At 43.5% G+C, this 20,325-nt stretch overlaps 1 protein-coding gene across 2 annotated transcripts in view; it reads right to left on the bottom strand.

Moving 5' to 3' along the window:
• Positions 1 to 10,415, bottom strand: part of BICDL1 (BICD family like cargo adaptor 1) — a 67,437-nt gene extending 57,022 nt beyond the window's left edge. For both annotated transcript variants that reach the window (XM_037511064.2, XM_037511063.2), the window contains exons 1-2: positions 9,990 to 10,415; positions 1,946 to 2,161 (exon numbers count right to left, since the gene is read on the bottom strand). In XM_037511064.2, coding sequence (XP_037366961.1) covers positions 1,946 to 2,161; positions 9,990 to 10,415 — 642 coding nt within the window. The remainder of the gene's footprint in view (positions 1 to 1,945; positions 2,162 to 9,989) is intronic.
• Between the last annotated feature and the right edge of the window lie 9,910 nt (positions 10,416 to 20,325).

Here is a 20,325-nt window from a genome sequence, read left to right on the forward strand (position 1 = left end):
AGGCAAAGGAACCTCAACTGTAAAGACAATGCTTTAATAAAAGTTTGTTTCATCAACACTGAAACAAATCTCGACCTTCATACACTGCCTTATCTCATTTTCATTCCAACAGTATTTGTGTGAGATACAAATTTTTTACCCCTATTTTATAACAAGGTCACCCAGTTAAGGAGAAGCCAAGGAGAAGCCAAGTCAAAACTCAACACAGATCTAAATCTAAGTCCTGGGTTCTTTGGCTGTGACTTGTTAAGTTCTGTTCTGTCCTTTCGTTGCTCCTGGCCACCTATATTCACCAGCTCAGAAAGCCTAGCTGTCTGATACTTGCTTTGTTTTGTAACATAAAGCCCTCAAGAAATAATTTCCCCTTTAATTGCTCTGATTAGTTGTATTCATTTCATAAGTCTCTGTAAGAAACCCTCGCTCAGAATGAGTATTAAATAAATGTTTGTGAACAAATGAAATCAATCCGATCAGCCCTATTTGGTTTGCTTAGTCTTTTACGAATAACAAACAAAAAGACTCAAATACTTATAAAATCTTACAAAGATAATAATTTCCTCCCCAGCTTCTGGAAAGGTTTCAAAACCGAGTAAGAAATGCTGTTCCTGACACGGTCCTGTGAAATGACTTCTTGGGGAACTGCCCAACTCCTTCTTTCCAGAAAATCAAAGGGGATATGAGTCCCTGGGTGGGCATCCTGCAGGTAAGGTCTTTCGCTTTACCTATCAACTTAATTCTTACCTTTCAGGGATATTCTGTTATCTCCTGCAACCAGCTACCTTCCAGGTTATCAGTCATCACTTCTTCCTCTCTGTCTATCTCTCCCCCTCCCTCGTTTCCATCTCATTACACCCACTTCTCTAATGGTCAGATTTACTTCCTACTTCCTTGCCAGGCCTGAAAAGGCTTTCCCCAGCCTGAGTATCCATGAGGAGCAACCATGACACTAACTAGCAAGGTCACTTCATACAATGTCACTCACTGAATCAGCAGAAGCCCCAGGAATTTACCATGTGCCACTCCAGCTAAGCATTTCCCAGGGACCTGAGCACCAGCTCTGACCCCTTCCACAAGGGCAGGGCTCTCCTAAGAACATTAGTGCTTAGCAAGGAGACCAGAGTCAGGTTGTAGAAGTCTTCTAGTCTCTCGAAACTGAAGAGTTTACTAGTTTTATTTTCAACATGTAAGAAGGATTGGAGCACAATAGTAAATGCAGTCATTTTCAAAAGTAGGTGGGTTTAGAGATTGGGTATTAATAACATTCCCGCAGTTGTTAAAAAAGGTAGGCTCTATATTTGAATTAGATTTCCAACTCTTTCTCTGCAAAGATTTTACAGTCTTGACCTTGGTTAAATAATTAATATGTCCACAATACCACCCAAAAAAGGTACAAGAAAAGAATTTTTACTTAATGAGGATATAAATCAAATTTTAAACTCAGTTACACATACCTCCCTTCACAATTAAATAAAATGACAGAATGTATATTCATAAATGTAACACCAATGAAAATCATTTGCTCTAGAAAATTTCCCTAAGCTTTTCGGTTTAAAGATAGCACCATTTAATATTTGAACTAGGTAGGTGCGTTAACATAATTTTACCAGTGACAGCTTTTCTCTAGGTAAAGGGATCATAGAGTTTCAGAACTATAAGGAATGTCAGAAATGATTAAGCACAACTCTTTCACTTAAAAAAATGAGAAAACTCTCAAGTTAAGTGGTTGTCAAAGTCTCATATTGCTGGTTAATGACAGGCAAGGGCCTCACTCCTGACTCCCAGTTTGGCACAGCAGTAGTTCTTGTAGGTGGAAAATATTGAACTCGTTGCTATCAAAATCACATGCAACAAAAATCAGAACTAATCTTACCACGCATGACATCACACAGAAGCTCTGTTTCAACTCTGAGGATTTTAGATCATAAATTCTTAACTTGTGACTCACCCTGCTGAGCTGGTCCAATAACCTTTGGTTCTGTTCTGATAATTCTTGGACAGCCCGCGTCTTTTCTCGGTCTGCTTCCCGTAGATGAACCTGCTGTCTCTCCAGCTCACCCTGAAGCTGTTTCACGTCGCTCTCCAGTTCTGACACGCGCCCTTCCCACTCCCCTTCTCGGTTCTCAAATCTTCTTCGTAGTTCGTGTTTCTCTTGCTCTAAGTGCTGGGTAAAAAATGAAGAGGATTTAGGGCCTCCCCAATGGTATAGCGGTTGAGCGCTGGGTTGTGAAGCTGCCCGCAGCCTCTGCAGCGCCGGTTCAATCGCGCAGACCTCTCCTGCCACCCGCTGCTCCCCTCAGCAGTGTACTTCGTCAGTCTGCCTGCTCTGCTCTGCTCTCCCCTCTGGCTCTGGTGAATTCTCTCACCCTCCCTCGCTTCTGACTGTACCCAGTGCTTGTATAAATAAATAAATAAATAAATCTTTAAAAAAAAAAAAGAGTATTTAAAAACTATTAAAAATTGCAGGTTTTCTGCTCATGGATTGGAAGAATAAACATTATTAAAATGGCCATCCTCCCAAAAGCAATATACAGATTCAATGCTATTCCAATCAAAATTTCAATGTCATTCTTCAAAGAAATAGAACAATTATTGATGAAATTCATATGGAATCACAAAAAACCCCGAATAGCCAAAGCTCTCCTGAAAAAAAAAAAGAAGGGAATGGAGGCATCACACTCCCAGACTTCAAACTATACTACAAAGCCATAATCATCAAAACTGCATGGTATTGGAACAAGAACAGACATACAGACCAATGGAATCGAATAGAAAATCCAGAAATAAACCCACAGATTTATGGTCAACTAATCTTTGACAAAGGAGCAAAGACTATGCATTGGAGCAAAGAAAGTTTGTTCAATAAATGGTGCTGGGAAAACTGGGTCGCTACATGCAAAAGAATGAAGCTTGACCACTACCTCACACCATACACAAAAATCAACTCAAAATGGATTAAAGAACTAGACATAAGACCTGAAACCATAAAATATATAGAAGGAAATATAGGCGAAACACTATGTGATTTGCACATCAAAGACATCTTTACAGACACATCACCCAAAGCAGTGATAGTGAAGGCAAAGATAAACAGCTGGGACTACATCAAATTAAAGAGCTTCTGCACAGCAAAAGAGACAATAACAAAAACAAAGAGAAACCCCACCAACTGGGAGAACATTTTTGCACCCAACACTAATGATAAAGGACTGATCACAAAAATCTGCAAAGAGCTGATGAGACTCAACAACAACAAAGAAAATAATCCAGTCAAAAAATGGGCAGAAGAGCTAAAAAGAAACTTCTCTGAAGAGGAAATGCAAATGGCCAACAGGCATATGAAAAAATGTTCAGCATCACTTGTCATCAGGGAAATGCAAATCAAAACTACCATGAGATACCATCTTACACCAGTGAGAATGGCACATATTAAAAAAACTAGCAACAACAAATGTTGGCGAGGGTGTGGAGAAAAAGGAACTCTTCTGCACTGTTGGTGGGAGTGCAAACTGGTCCAACCACTGTGGTGAGCTGTGTGGAGATTTCTGGACCTACTAAACATAGAGCTTCCATATGATCCAGCAATTCCACTCCTAGGTATTTACCCAAAGGACACAGAAACATCAATTCCAAAGAACACCTGCACCCCTATGTTGATAGCAGCACTGTTTACAATAGCTAAGCTTTGGAAACAGCCCAAATGCCCAAAAATAGATGACTGGATCAAGAAGATGTGGTACATATATACCATGGAATATTACTCAGCATTCAAAAAAGATAAACACATGCAATTTGCAGCAACATGGATGGCACTGGAAGGGATCATGCTCAGCGAAATAAGCCAAAAAGAAAAAGAAAAATACCGGATGGTCTCACTCATAGCAGGAATCTAGAAAACTTAAATAAGGGACCAGGAAAACAAATAACTATAAGAAAGTGAAAATCAAAATCAACAAAAAACTACGAACCAGAGACACTTTTAAGGGGCCGGGGGTGGGAGGGGAGAGATTGGGGTCAGAATGGGGGGGCTGCAATTGTATGGGGAATATAAAAATAAAATTTATTATTAAAAAAAAAATTGCAGGTTTTCACTTTTTTCTTTTCTCATCTTCTAACTTTTCCTTTCCCAGTCAGTCAGCACAACAAAACACTTGCCAGTAGGAAAATGTTGCCCATTTCACAGTTACAAAAATATTCTCCTGTTTTAGAGAAGGGCATGCCTTAGTTTCACAAACACAATTCCATTCCTACATTCCTACTGAAAATACATAATGCTATTGTTCACTATTGAGCTGGGGGTTCTCGACTTAGGAACTTGTTTGAAATCTAGCAAGTCATCTAATTAATTGGTGAACTATACATTTAAAATGTACAACTTCAATGAGTCCTTAACAAGGGAGCTTTTAGAATCATCTTATTATGCCTGGCATGATCCTAGACATTTAGAATCCAAAATTTTCAGAGATCCAGAAAGCTCCAAGGGCCTTCAGACTGACCAGCCTTTCTTACAAATGAGATAATAGAAAATAAAAGGTTAAATAACCATCTCAAGGTCAATACTAGTAAATGGCAGAATACACTAGGAAAGTTGTATCTAAGTCAACTGACTGCTTAATGCTGTAGATCACAACTCAATATTTGTTGCCAGAGGCAAGTTCTGGTTCAAATCATGGCCTATTAGTCTGGCATATTTATTTCTAGTGAATTCACTCATTCTTGAGTGCCTTAAAAGGACCAGTCACCTGCTGGGGATTAAGTGAAGAGCAAATAAGACAAGGTCTCGACTTTACAGAGCTTTCACTCTAGTAGAAGAGCAAATTGCTGATAAAATTAGTTAAGTTGTGTGTGACAAATGGTATGCAGAAGTACAGATGGCTTGAAGTAACAGTTCAATAGAAAAGGATTCTGTTGCGTTGAAGAAAATAAGAACATCTTTTTGTTTCTATGTGAAAAATACTGATGCATCTTTTCAGAGGCAAGTATGGGCTCCTACTTTAAAAGCACAGTATGTACAAAAATGCCAGGTCTGTATCTCAAGGAGTAGTTAAATAAAAGTTAAAGTAATGGTCTTCAGTTTCTGGTGCTGTCAGAAAAGTGCTGGTATAATTATTCAAAACACACCCACCTGGATCCTAATACCAAAGATTATGATTCAGTTGAGAACGGGATTAGAACTAGGCATGCATCTGTCAGTCTGTCTGTCTGTCTACCTACCTGCCTACCTTGGTCCTATGGGAAAATCTGATGCACTGAAAGCTGAAGTTAAGCACTGAGGTTGTTTCAACATGCACACAGGAATCTTCTTCAGAGTACTCAGTCACCTCTTCGCTCTGGGAATCTACACTCTTATTTTGTGCAAGTTCTTCACAATATTTTTTTGGAATGCTTCTATGGGAAAACCTTAGGGGCTATCTTAAGAGTCATACCAAAAAAATTAGTCCTATTACTTCACATTTGGGGTGTGTCAAAAAAAGAGACTGACTATTCCATTTGATCTTACCATCTTATTCCCCCAACTTTGTTCCGAATGACTTGTTTCTAAAAGTCAAATTTAACCCCAAGAGATGGAAATTTACCATGACAGAGCAGTCAAAAGAATGTGCCAACAGATAAAAACATCATCCAAAATTAAAAATCGGAGCACAATAGCAAAGGCAGATTTCATTAAAATAAATGTATGGCTTCCCAAGTTGACTACTTTAGGGGGATAACTCATTTGGAAATAGCCACCCTAGGACATTTGTTGAAAAAGTCACATTATATTTTATGCAGCCTCAGTCTGGAGCACATGGGAAAAGGAATCAAAAGGAGGGACTTGTCGTCAGCATGAGAATTGTTTTGCTCTTTTCCCCTCAAATTGCTAAACTTCAAAAAAAAAAAAATGACAATGTTTTAGTCACTGCAGATACTTCAAAGATGGAATGCAGAAAACAAATGCTAATTGCAATTCTAAAATTGTGATATTTGGTTTTATTGAGTTTTTCCAAAATGAAAAAGATTGAGCAGAAGGCAACAGCAAGAACTCAGTAATCACAGTGTTGCTGAGAGGCCAGATAAATTAGGCTTGTGTTCTAAAAGAACAGAGAGACTTAAAAATATTCAGCAAACAGCTGTTAGTGAACAGTCCAACCAAGCAACTCAAATAATCCAATCCACTTTGGGGGAGGAGGCTGGGACAGGTGGTGCTGATTGGTCTAGTCTGTCCTCATATTTCTTTGGACATGTGACAAACTTCCAATTCAGGTCTCCCAGCCCTTTGTTAAAAATCAAGACTTTCCTATTAATGAACATAAATAATTTAGCCTTTGAATCAATTTTAGAAAAGAAAGGTTTCCCCTACAGTTATACTTGCAGATGAGTGCTGAATTAGCCAGTAAACTCAGGCAGAATGTTATAAGTGTGGTGTTTAGGCTCTGCCCTTGATATCCCTGTTTCTTAGGGCTTTGTGGTATTTTAAAAGTTAATATCAAAACTGTCAAGGTCATCAAATACAACAGAAGTCTAAGAAACTGTCATAGCAAAGAGGAGATTAAGGAGAAAGGAAAAAAAATAATATGGTATTCAGGATGGGCTGCTGACACTGACCATCAGGTAAAAGCTAAGAAAATCAAAATAAACTAAGGATTTTATTAATAATAATGTATCAATGTTGGCTTTTCAATTATGGCAAGTGTACGATTCGAATATAAGATGTACTGAGGGCTGGATAGATGGAAATCATACCATCCAATTTTTTTGGGATTCTAAACCCTATTATAAAAAAAGTTCATCTAAAACTCTGAACAAACAATACCATGAGGCTACTGGAAAACAGTTGCTACAGAAATGGATTTCTGCAAATAATCAAAAAAGCAACATCATTTCATTAGCTCAGGACATGGTTCTTGAAAAAGACAAAGAAAAAGAACTATTTTTTTAGTGGACACGGCACTGAATGCAAATAAGGAACCCTGGGTTGGCATCTCTGAATCTAGTGACTCCCATTACCAAATCATTTTCATTATACTTATTTGGCCCCCTTAAAAAATAGTTCTAGAATTATGAGAATCGGTCTAAGGAAGGGGAGAAGAAAATATAATTATCTCTGCAGTGAGAGATAATTAAGTCATCCTCAGATGAAATGCAAAAAGAGGGATCCTGTATGTAAAAAGCAATCTTTTAAAAAAATAAATATTTAACCTCTGAAGAAAAAGTGTGTAGATTGGAAGTTACTGTCTCAGTTCATATTCTGGAGGAAAAAACTAAGACACTCACTTAAAAGAGCTAATTTTAGATGCAAAACAAATTTCACAAAATGCTTTCAATACTTTAAGCATACGAAAATCTGACTTAGTGAATAAGATACAGGATAGCCAATTTAAAGGTGGAAAAACATTCGAAACCTTGTTTTTCAAATTAAATTGAATCTTCCTTTTAACTCTGAGATGTATAGCTAAGAAACTTTTATGTTGTTAGTCCTTATACCACTCAAGACTTTAAAGAATGTACCTTACTTGAGAAAGGAGTATAAGAGTAATTACGTTTTAAATAACAGGAACAAAATCTTGGGTAGCACATGGAACTGGAGAGGCAGTCAATATTAATCAATGAATTGGTAGAAAAGATCTTGAAAATGGCTTGTTAGTCATAAAGTTAGAAAGTTAGTAAGGGAGCAGGTGGGACTAAAATAAAGCCAGTCTCATTACTTAACAGTCAAACCACATTCTCTGAGTGCTTGACTCCAAACCTCCAACAGATTGTGGAAAAGTACAAATGCTTTTCAAAGGAAGTGCTGGTTTTCTACTATCAAATGTTTTATGGAAAATATAGCTGAGTAATTGTGGAAAAGTTTACAAGTATTACATCTAAGCAGACATTCTAAACTCTAGGCTGTTCAAAAAATACCATGGGGAAAATTCATCTGCAGGTATCAAAATAGTCCTTCGCTAATCAGATTTATCACTCTTAGTTTACACTACAAGCAACCAGTAGCAATACCTTTATAATATCTAGAAGCAGACATTAAAAAACTTTAAAATTTTTAATAATTACTTTCAAATATACATAGAAGAAATAGTATAACTGAATATCCCCCCTTTATTGGTCAACAAAGGCCAATATTGATTTGACTTATGAAAAATAAACTTAAAAAGTTGTTCTTTAAATTGTGGTAAAATATATGTAACACAAAATTTACCATCTTAAGCAATTTTAAATGTACAATTCAGTGGTGTTAAGTATGTTCACACTAATGTGCAACCAATTTCCAGAAATTAAAAATAAACTTCTAACACTGGAGTTCACACACTGACCTGCAGAAGAGTGAAGATTTTTTTAAACTTTGAGATTTAAATGACTGTATTACTGTCTAGCAAGTCCAAAGAAGAGTCAAAGGTAATGTATGCTTTGACAGTAGACCATTTCTTGTTAGTGCAGAAATTTGAAATCTTTTTCCTTTGTTGAAGAAATGGATAAAGGTCCCACCTGGAATCCAGGATGTGTGTAACTGCACACTCAGGGTTACTCTGAAATCTACCACTAATCAAACTGACTGATATGATGTTTCTTTCAAGTCAGTTGTCTCTTTAATCAAGTCCTTCAGTGAAGGAATTTCAAATCACAAGTATAAATCTTTGCAGTAGTACTTTTACAGAGACTCATGTAACTGAATCCCTCTTTAAAAAATAGACACCCTTTTATTTCTAAGACCTCTACTTCAAGTGAAAATTAAACAAGCCAATTCATTGGGTTGCTTTTTTGGCAGTCGACCTATAGATTTCACAAACCACTTTTCAGAGAGGTATCTCAGGAGTTCATCTACTGGCAGGCCTCGTTAACAGGCCAACTGAACTCCAGGGCACTCACTGGTTTCCCTTTTTCTCCCTGATTTACTTTCACTATATCATTAGACTACAGGCCCATTTAAATCTTATTATAGAAATGCTTCTGAATCTACATTCTGACTAGTCAACCAGTAGGAGTGATATGGAACCAGACTGGGTCAATTTCAGACCCCATTCAGGGAGCTGGCCTAAGCTCTTATAACTAAGAACGAAAAGAACTGATTGCAGCCAAACTGGGTAGCAACAGTAAATGCACAGGTGAAAAAGATAATCTCATTTTCACTGCCATAGATGCCCCCACTTTAAAGAAAATTCTCTCTAATTTTTAGAAATGCTGGCATTCTGCACCACCCTTTTCTAGTTAAGAGCAAGAAAACAGACATTGCTCTTGGAAGACTTTGGCCCAGAGAACGGGCAGAAATCTTTTAGATAATTTAAGGGTATTTCTAACAGTAATTAAAATAGTAAGGTTCTCACAGGTTGCATCTGGTCATCCAATTGCACATGTGAGGCCCAGAACACAGAAAAGTACTGTTTAAATACACATAAATACACACTCAGGTCCAAATTAAATCCACTACCAGCGGTCACATGCCTCAGGCGCTCCTGATTTCTGCAATGGAAACACATTTCCTAATCCCTGAGTATTTGAGGACTATATAAATCTTCTTTAGGGGCACTTGTTTGCCACAACTCTGAACTGCCAGGAAGTTAAGACAAGGGCATCTGGAGGCCTTAATGGGGAAACCGAAACGCTTCAGGTTAACACCCTGATTAGAAATTAACTACTCTCAAAACCTGCAGCATATTTTAAATGCTTCCCGAATTTCTCAGTTCACCTCAATGCTGTATAAATTAGTCATACTGTAAGCTCTATTTTAGATGCGGTGTACAGTACATATATAGAACGGCTCAGCGGCTGGAGCTGGGCATGGACCCATTTGCTGTGAGCAGGCTGGGAAAGTCCGGCGGCTCAAGCCAGATCCAGGTCTGAGAATCCGAAACCCTCCGTCCGATGCGCTCCCCACCCCGTTGCAGGTGGTTTTCTGCGAAGTCAGGTGGGCAAGGAAGGGGCGGCGGGTGAGGGCGCCTGGATCACGAAGCCGCCGAGCCGGGCGGATCCCTCGGTTTCCCCCGGCTCCCCACCCACCCCAGGAGGAGCGTCCTCACCTCCAGCTTGTCTGTCATCTCCTTGTGCATCTGCTCGTACTGCCGGCTCATGTCCTGGTTCCTCTCGAGCAGCGCCTTGCCCAGCCGGGCCGCCAACACCAGGTCCTTCTCCTTCTGCCGGATCACCGACAGCAGCTCGAGCTCCTGGGCGGGCGGCGGCTGCAGCCCGGCGCCCTCGACCGGAGGCCCGGCGTCGGCCTGAGGATGCTCCCCGGGGTCGGACGGCCGCTCCCCGGCCGCCAGCAGCGCCAGCTCCTCCTCTAGCGCCAGTTCCAGCTCCCCGGGGCCCCCGGGGAAGGAGACGAGGGCGGCGGCTGGACTCCCCACTGCGTCCGCGGCCGCGGCGGGCAGCTCCATGCAGCAGGCGCTGTCCGGCTCGGCGGGTGCTGAAGCGCGGCCGGCCAAGCCCAGGCAGAAGGCGGACATGGCCCGCGCGCGCCGAGCCCGCAGCGGTGCGGCCCGGCCGGCGCGCGCCAGGCTGCGGGGGGGAGGGGCCCCGCCGCGCCGCCCCGCGCCCCGCGCCTCGCCTCGCCTCGCGCCGCGGCACGCGCCCCCCGGGTCCCCGCGAGCCGGGCGCGGCGCGCGCCGGCCCGCCCCTCCCCCGCGCGGCGGCACGCGCCCCCGCCCCGCCCCCGCCCCGGGCTCAGCCGCCGGCGCGCGCCGCGGAGGAGGGTGGCGGGGAAGGCCGAGCGCGCGGACGGAGCGCCGCGGCGCGGGCCGCGGGCCGCGGGGGCGGGTGGCGAGGGGAGGCCGCCGCCGCCGCCGCCGCCGCCGCCGCCGGGCTCAGCCGCCCTGTCGCTGCTGCTGCTGCCGCTGCCGCTGCCGCCGCCGGCCGGGCAGCGCCTCACGGCGCGGGCTGCGCCCCGCTGTCGCTGCGACGCTCGCTGCTGCTGCTGCCCGCGGCCGCCCTCTGCAGCCGCGCTCCATGTCCCTCGGCGCGGCGGCAGCCCGAGCAGCAGCGGCGGCGGCGGCGGCTGCTGCAGGGCCCGAGGCGGCGGCTCCACATCGCGCGCCGCGCGGCCCGGGCGCCCCTGCCTGCCTCCCGCGGCGGCGCCTCAGCTCGCCGGCCCGCGGCGCCCCGCCCCGCCCCGCGCTTCCGGCCGCGCCCCGCGCCCCGCCCCCGGCCGGCGCCTGACGCGCGCGGCACCTGTTCGCGGCGCCCGCGCGGGATTCGCCGGCTCGCGGGTCTCCTCAGCCGCGCCCGGGTGGCGCCGCCGCCCTGACCCCGCGCGGCCTGACGCCCTGGGGGCGGCGCGCGCGGCCCGCACCGTCGGGGCGGGGCCCCCGAAGCCACGCCCCCGGCCCGCGCCCTCCGCGGGCGGCCCCGCCCCCCACGCGCTCCGCGGGCGCGGCCCCGCCCCCGGCCTCGCGCGCGCTCGCCGCGGGGGGCGTTTCTGGAAGCCCAGTGGGGGGCTTTCTGGTCGCCCCCTTTTCGGCGGTCTCCAGGGGGGTCGGGGGCCCCTCTCCAAGACGAGCGGCCAAACACCCGAGGGAGACGCGCGTCCCGGAATCGGGGCCCCCAGGAGGGGGCGCCCGCGGAAGCGTGGAGGGTGATTCAGACGCCGGCATTTTCGCGAGGATGACTCAGGGATCTGCGGGGCCGAGGCCCGGGCCCGGAAGAGAGGGGCTTAGGCTGGGAAATAACGGGGAGAGCGGCTCACGGATGGGGGTGCAAGCGGAGACGCCCCCGATCAACTTCTGTGTGTGGCGTGCTGGGGCTTTACTGTGCGTCGTCCTAATCCTCCAGAGAACCTTATAAAGTCAGCCCTGCCGGGCTTCCCTTCTTACAGAGGCGCAAACACACCTGCACAGGTGGAGGCATCTGCCTAGGTTATTACAACAGGCCCAGACCCGGCAGGCCGGCTCCAGGGTCCCCAGAAATAGGCCTGTAAGAGGAACAGCGGAGGCAGCCAGGCTGTCAGTGGGTGACAGAGGATGGAGTTTTCCAGACCCCACCCCTGACCTCAACTCCGTGATAAGGAGGTGGGGCTTTCAGGCTCCCACCCCTGAATCTTGGCAGATGGGAAATAGGGGAGGAGCTGAGGCTTTTAGCAATTAAGCTGTTGCTGGGGCTTTGGCCGTTAAACCTCATTAAAGCAGGGTGAGGTGGGGTGGGGTGGGGTGGGGGGAGCTGCAAGCGTGCCTCATGCAGCTTTGGCTTGGGCTTTGGTATCTACTCAGCAGATGCTAGCTAGGTAGAGAGTCAGCATCTGGGCCAATTTATAAGCCCTCCCTCCCTTTCACTCCTTATGTGAATAAATCCTGTTATTGTTTCTTGAGGTGTGTCTGCTTTTGAGTTGTGCCCTTGCTCTTTCTTAAGCATGCAGGTGGGGACCCACCAACTGGGCCAACCTGTTGTTCCCCCCACGCCCCTGTGCAGCTTATTGCCTATAAGGGTTGCTTCCTGGCATTGGCCACCCTAAGTACCTTGCAACTGCTGGACCTGTGGCAGGATTTTTCTGTCTCTAAAGGAGATTGGTTTTATTTCAGTGGAATTCTCTCTTTATTTAGACATGAGTTCAACCATCAGTATAGGCGGTTCTTTCAGTTTTGGTCTGGGTGATCTGGTGTGTAGAAAGCTGGGAGACTGGTTTTCGGCCTCTAGCTTAGGACTTGTGCTTCTGGAGATCTTCCTGGGTGTGTGTTTAAGTGCTTTCTGCAATGTTGTTTTTGATTTGAGAGGAGGCAAACAGAGTTCTCTTGGGCAAACTGTAGCTGACTGGTGAGCTAGATTTGATCAGTTGTAAGTCCATATCCAGGAAGGGTATGGTTCCTGATAGCTGTCCAGGGCAAGAGCAGGAGGAGGAGGACCATCGCTTACCAGAAACTTTGACCCCACCAGTGGAGAATCCCTTTTAAAAAGCCAAAGAACCTTCTGGGGAGGCTGCAGAGACTCTGCAGACCAGTCGCCATCCCACCCCCATGGCATTAGCATGGCTGCTTCTCATACCAGGTGGGCACCCAATTTGGTCAAAGGAGCTGCTCTGGGGACAGTTCTCTTCACCAACAGTTCTCTCCTTACCAATCCCGGAGGGGTGGATTGCCAGATACAAACCCCCTTTTCCACTGGGGACCTCCCGAATTGGAGAAATTCTGTTCCTTCATCCTGGCAAGATCCTCAAAGGATGGCTGATTTGTTTGCTTCTATTTTTACCTCCATTGGCCTAACCCGGTGGGTAAACAGTCCATGTTACATGTACTATTAATATTGGATGAGTAGAGAACGGTCAGGGAAGGATAATGAAGAGGCTCATTGCTTTCACTAAGGGGACCCAGAAAGCCCAGAACCAGAAGAGGCTGTCCCAATGGTAAATCCTAAATGGGGTCGCAATGAGGGGGTGAGTGGATAGGCTAGAACACTCTAAGAGGTTCTTGTGAATAGGGCTAAGGAAGGGAATACCTAAGCAAAAGAACTTTAGTAAGATACTAGAGTTTCACAAAAAGGACATGAAGATCTGTTTGCTTCTTGAAGGGATTATTCAAACTTAGAGTTGCACAGGAATGAATCCAAATGCTCCAGGAAATGCTCAGACGATTAACATACTATTCATTGGGCAGAGTACTCCAGATATAAGGAAATTGACCAAACTAGAAGATGCCACAGGGATGAGTTCTTTTCAATTGGTGGACATTGCCTTTAGAGTTTACATTGCGGAAGGGAGGCCTAAGCCTGCAACTGTTTTCATGGAGAAGACTGGACGGGGTGCAGGAGGAACAGAGAAGCGACATGAAGAGGAAGCAGAAGTGAACCCTTAGGAAGAATCAGTGTTTATGATAAGGAAGATGACCCTTGAGTGATTTGCCTTAAAAATCACACTAGAGGGCCTGCCTGGTGGTGCAAGGGGTTGAGATACAACCTATGAGGTTGTCCACAGCCACTGCAGCACGAGTTCGATCCCTGGCCAGGGAGATACCCAGCAGACCTCTCCTGATTTGCCCTCTGCTCCCCTCAGCAGTGTATTTCTGTCAATCTGCCTGTTCTTTTCCCCACTCTGTCTCTGGTGAAACCTCTCATCCCTCCACACCTCTGGCCTGTACCCCAGTTCTTGTATGCATAAATAAATCTTTAAAAAAATCACACTAGATTGGGCCTCCCCGGTGGCACAAGCGGTTGAGCACTGGGTTGCGAAGCTGCCCACAGCCTCTGCAGTACCGGTTTGATCCCCGGCTGAGGGTCCCACATGGTGCGCAGACCTCTCCTGCCGCCCGCTGCTCCCCTCAGCAGTGTACTTCGGTCCTTCTGCCTGCTCTGCTCCCGGCTCTGACTCTGGTGAGTTCTCTCACCCTCCCGCGCTTCTGACTGTGCCCAGTGCTTGTATAAATAAATAAATAAATGTTTAAAAAAAAATCACACTAGAAAACCTGTCAGTTTTGCCTGGTGCTCATAAATTCTATCCTCAGTACACTAGACCTTGGTTAATGCAACAGGGAACATGCAGACTACACGTTTTGCTACCAGAAAAATTTCCTGGTCACCACAAACTTGCCTGAGATCTGGTACAAGGGGTGACTATGCAGAGGAAGTTCAATTTTCAGACTCCAGAACTTTTGTCTTTTACTCCCAGCTGATAATGTTGGTTGTGTGAAGCTATGTACTCTTCACATTGTGCAAAAGAAGCTAGCTTGCAGCCTTTTTTTTTTAAAAAAAGATTTATTTATTTATTATTTATACAAGCACTAGGTACAGTCAGAAGCGCGGGAGGGTGAGAGAATTCACCAGAGCCAGAGCGGGGAGCAGAGCAGGCAGAAGGACCGAGGTACACTGCTGGGGGGAGCAGCGGGCGGCAGGAGAGGCCTGCACGCCATGTGGGACCCTCCTCTGGTGGCCGGGGAGTAGCCAGGGATCGAACCCGCACTGCAGAGGCTGCGGGCAGCTTCGCAACCCAGCGCTCAACTGCTGCGCCACCGGGGAGGCCCTAAAGGAGATGAGATTTTTAAAAGTTGTATTTGTGCTTATCTTTGTGGGTATTTTCTTCCACTTAAACATGGTAGCTGTTAGCAGATGTCTTTTTTCCTTCCTGTTATACTCATCTTTAGCTTCCCTCCAAATAAACTATATTTTAATTTCCTGAAATACATTTAAACAAAAGCAAAGTGAAACAGACTTCACTTTTGAGCACCACACCTGACATAGAACAAGAATGTAGAATCAAACCGTACGTAGACCACATCCAGAGAAGTTTTACTGTAACTCACAACTTTGCTCTCTTTAAGCCTTCTGTGCCTCCGATGGAACACTGCCTCCTCTCAGTCCTGGTGGTCAGGTCTTACTCAAGACCTGGCAGAGTGGAGATGCCTAAGCTCAACTGTCAGAGAAATGGCCTGATCCTTTTTTTTTTTTTTTAAGGTTTATTTTATTTATTTATGCATCAAGAACTGGGGTGTAGGCCAGAGGTGGGGGGTGGGGTGAGAGGATTCACCAGAGACAGAGTGGGGAGCAAAATAGGCGGATCTACTGAAATATCCTGTTGAGAGGAGCAGTGGGGAAATAGGAGAGGTCTTCTGCGCCATAGGTGAGTGGCTAGGGTCGGAATCGAATTCATGTGGCAGTGGCTGGTAACAGCTTGATAGCACTGAGATTTTAACCCCTGCGCCACCAGGGAGGCTGGCATGATCCTTATATTATTTTACTGAGTACTCACACTTCTTTGAAACTTGTAGGAATAAATCCCTGGGCACATGAGTGCACGACCTCTGCTATCCTCACTCTCTAGTTTGGGAATTTGACTTCATGGAAAGAAATTGGCTTTGATTTTTTTACAATCTTGATCTTTGTGTGGTTTTTGTATATGGGCCCATGTTTTATCTTCCCCCTTTGTCTCTTTGCAGACTTTTTTCCAGGTAAATGTATGGTTACGGTGAACAAATATACTGGCTACTTCAATGTGACTAAAACTGCCTTTCGGTCAGGCAGTGTCGAAAGAAAACCAGTCTCATTAGTCCTGATAAGAAATGTCCAAAGGCGCTGTCTGTGTCCATATGTTGCATGTGTGTAGATCTTCCCTTTTTTGTCAGATTGTCCTGGTATATTGGCACCTATAGAAATGTTGAGCTCAGAAATATAATGGAATCTGTTTTGGGTGCTTCCAGAGTGTATGGCCTGGGATAATCTTTGGTGAATGTGAACTAATTTGGAATTTAATGGTTTGTTTTGAATCATGCATGTTTTTAAAGTTATGCTAGGGAGTATAATTTGTTCTTCATCTGTGTTGAATACATGCAGCACAAAAACGCAGCTTAAGGTGAAATGCTTAGGTCTTTAATGTTGGGTAAGATAGGAGTTGGAAAATTGAAGGCTTTGGAAGGTTGAGTATTTCAAGTGTGGAATTGAAATAATAAGGTTTGATAGGGAAAAAGATGATTACTTTTGGAAGGAGATATTATAAGACAAGAAGTGTCTAATTCGTTTTGCATTTTGCTGGCAGGGTCTAGTCGAAACTTTGATATTTTATATTTTCACTGTTGTGTAATTGTATGGTGTTTTTCTCTAATACTTGTGACAAAACTTACCGGAAATCTAAATGAGGATAAATTGGTAGTCTTTTGTTTGATAGAAAAGAGGAAATTTTATGGAACCTCAGTAGAACTCCTGAGACACGCCATAAAGTTTCTCCCTTTCTTTCTGGGAAAGATATCCGGTGAATTCAACCTATTTGGAATTTATCTGGTCAATTGGAACTTAGTGGGAAGCACTGTAGTTTGAGAGAAATGTTTCACCTTAGCATACACATGCATATATAATATTGACATTCTAAAAATTATTATGTGAAACTTCAGTATCTGACACTTTTTTTTTTTTTGTGGGACCCTCGCTGGCGGCCGGGGAATGAACCAGCGCTGCCAAGGCTGCGGGCCTCCTCGCAGCCCTGGGCTCAACCACTGCTCCACCAGGAGAGGCCCCTGACACTTTCTGATATAATATTGCTTGTCAATTCTGGTTGTTGTTGTGAGTTATAATGTTGAACAAATTTCCTTGTCACCTTTATTATTATCAGATCTCAGAGTTTTAACAATTGCATAAAATGCTTCCAGAGAAATTCACAGGAGAAAGAACTCTACAATATTTTAAGACCCATGCTAATTAACAGAACTCAAGATGGAGAGGTTTCTACATAGAACTGAATGAACTTAATAAATTTATGTTCAAAATGTTACTGTTCTTTGTTCGTTTTTAATTTTAAAATAGCATTTTTATTATTTAAAATTGTGAAAATCCAGCAAAACCAGAAATACTGAAATATATTTTCCTAGGCTTTCCCATTAAAATTGGTCCCTATTATTTCCCTTACAACCTATTTTTGGTATTGTAGTAATACTTTGATTCTTTTCATTACAATGAAATGTAAATTTCAGGACATGAAGAGGCTAATGTGGGTCAGTTTCTCATGGCTTTTACTCCTTATTAAATTCAGAGCCTAAACAATATTCAGGTATGTATGTACATCACTTTTTAACCTCAGACTGAAGGTGAGAATAATTTGCGGTCTGTTTTTCACAGAAGATCTTTGGCTTGCCTTTCTTAAGGCTTTGTTCACTTGTTGAATGGAAGGGGACAGACAATAGAGAGTTCCCACATCATCTTAGAGCTAAATTTCGCAAGTTGATCGTGTTACAATTCAAGGAATGAACTGTTCTAATACTTTTTATGATGCCACTTGAGTAGAAATTGTGAGCCCATGGGTGAGATCCAGTTGCAATTGCCTTTTGTCTTTTTTGACTACAGCCAGAGACGTTTCTCCCTAATCTATTTACAGAGACCAAATCAGAAGCAAACAAAAAGAGTTTCAGCTATTTATTTTTCCTTGATGAAGACTTGAAGCCTAGCTTTTATTTATTTATTTATTTTTAAAAGATTTATTTATTTATACAAGCACTGGGTACAGACAGAAGCATGGGAGGGTGAGAGAATTCACCAGAGCCAGAGTAGGGAACAGAACAGGCAGACTGATGAAACACACAGCTGAGGGGAGCAGCGGGCATGGCAGGAGAGGTCTGCCGTGCCATGTGGGACTCTCACGGGTGGCTGGGAATTGAACCAGTGCTGCAGAGACTGCGGGCAGCTTCGCAGCCCAGCGCTCAACCACTGCACCACCAGGGGAGGCCCAAGCCTACCTTTTAGAACAGTCTCTGGCTTGCTTTTCTTACACACATGGTCTTACTCTACTTGACTTGCCTATTACTACAGAATGAACAATTGCAGTGCTAACTTGACCACTTGAAGGGCCTGCCTAAAAATATTCCCCTGCCTAAACTGACACCTGTGAGTCAACACGGGAGACAAACTCAAATCTGAGAACTATATCAAATTGTGGTTCTTATACTCTTTTACCTCAGAACCTTTTTAAATGCTTAAAAAATATGGAAGATCTCAAAAACCATTAGTTCACACAGGTTCAGATATTGACATTTGCCATATTAAAAATTAAATATTAATTCATTTTAAAACACACTGAACTTATTACATGTTTAATTATGTATCTTAATGAAAAATAAATATATATTCCCAAAAAATGAGTGAGAAGAGTGGCAGTATTTTTCATTTATGCAAATCTCTTTACTTGTTTGGCCAGATAATAACTGTATTTTTTTATCTGCTTCTCCATTCAATGTTGTTTTGATTGAAATATATGAAGAAAATCTTGTCTTACATTAACCCCCAAGGGGATGGGTAATTTCAGGTGCTGGATTTGGAAACTATATTCTCTCCTTTCTCTTTGTTGCACACTGATTGTATTAAGGTTCCTTTCCACTAAAGGTCTTATACTCAAGTATATTTTTCTTGATGTGGTAGATGGCAGAACCTATTTAGAGTGGGCAGATCTGGGGATTTGGGGTATCCCTCTTCCTGCTCTGTAACAAAAGGAGGAATATTTTAATGGCTTTTTTCAGATCATTGTGGATATTTTTCTTTAATATTTACACCAAAACTTAACAAGTGATAGTTTCTTAGAGGTTACAGTGTGGAATCTAAAACAATATCAAGAAAATCCATTGGTTTGTTTTCCACTTTGAATTTTGTTTTTTCCCCCACGTATGATTGATTCTGTAACAGCATGTATTGGTCATTTGGAAAATGAGTTAGGCAGATCTCCCAAATATTGTCACAAATCATTATGTTATATAAAAACACACACTCATTAACATCACCATTGATTTAATCAGAAAAATATTTGACTATTGGCAAACTATCAAGTTCACTGAGGCAGATATGTTTTCCAAAATTTTTATTTCCACTCAAAAGCTCCAATTTTATCACTGGTACCAATATTGTCTATTTTCTTCGAAGTGACAGACTTTGGTTCATTAATTTTTAGAAAATATCTGCCAAATATCAAATCTGAATACCATCATTTGTTATTCATTCAAGTAGAAATAGCGTTCCCTGAAAAACATGACTATTTCAACTCAGAACTCCAATGATGATACAAGGGCTAAACTCAGAACATCCACTGTACGAAGCTACGCAGCAGAAGAGCCTTGTGGGACCTCCCTTTTCATGATGAACACCAGCTATTAAGTGAATGTAGCTCTCTCCCTCTCTCCACCCACCATGCTGTGAGTATCGGAATCCACAGGGTTACCCACTGCTGCTTTTGCAACATCTGTACAAATTTCAACTCAGTGAAAAAAAGTTAGACAATTAGTACTAGTGAAATTAGTTTTACTATGATTTATAACTATGAGTTGGTGGATCATACTTTGAGAACTGCTGATTTAGAGCCATGCAAGAGCATTAGGTTAGCCTGAGCTGGGGAAGGGACAAGTACCTGCTCACATGGAAATTAATGCCAAGATTTAAAAGTCATCAAAGCAAAATGATGAAAAGCTTCGGGTTTCTAAGAAACATATTCAGTTAATTCTACTCATGCTAAAATAATAGTAACTAATAGTATCATTAGCATTGCATCCCTTAAATCCTTTATATGAGATGATCTCACTTAATCCTCACAATAACCCTTGAATGCTCGTAATTTAACACCAATAGACATGACATGATACTATAATGCTAGTGTTTTAGACCTATCTGCATCTAAAGTGCTTGCTCTTGGTTACCATACTTCGTGTTTTATCCTTTATATATTCCTTTAAATATATTTGCAGTTGTGCTGTTATTGGTACCTGGATATGCTGGCGAACTTTGTGCTTCATCCATCTTAACACACCATGGACGGCTTTCCACATAACCGCTGTCACATCACTAAGAGCAAAACATGAAATTTTCCTTCTTAAAAATCCTGATATTTCCAAACATGACAACACTCATCGAATTTCCCCCAAGTTGTTTATTAACATCTTGAGCTGCAAAAACTGGAAAGTGTAAAAGACAAAAAAAAAA

This window comes from Talpa occidentalis, unplaced genomic scaffold (genome assembly GCF_014898055.3).
Source record: "Talpa occidentalis isolate TD23 unplaced genomic scaffold, MPIMG_talOcc4v2.1 talOcc4.14, whole genome shotgun sequence".
Taxonomy (NCBI): Eukaryota; Metazoa; Chordata; class Mammalia; order Eulipotyphla; family Talpidae; genus Talpa; species Talpa occidentalis.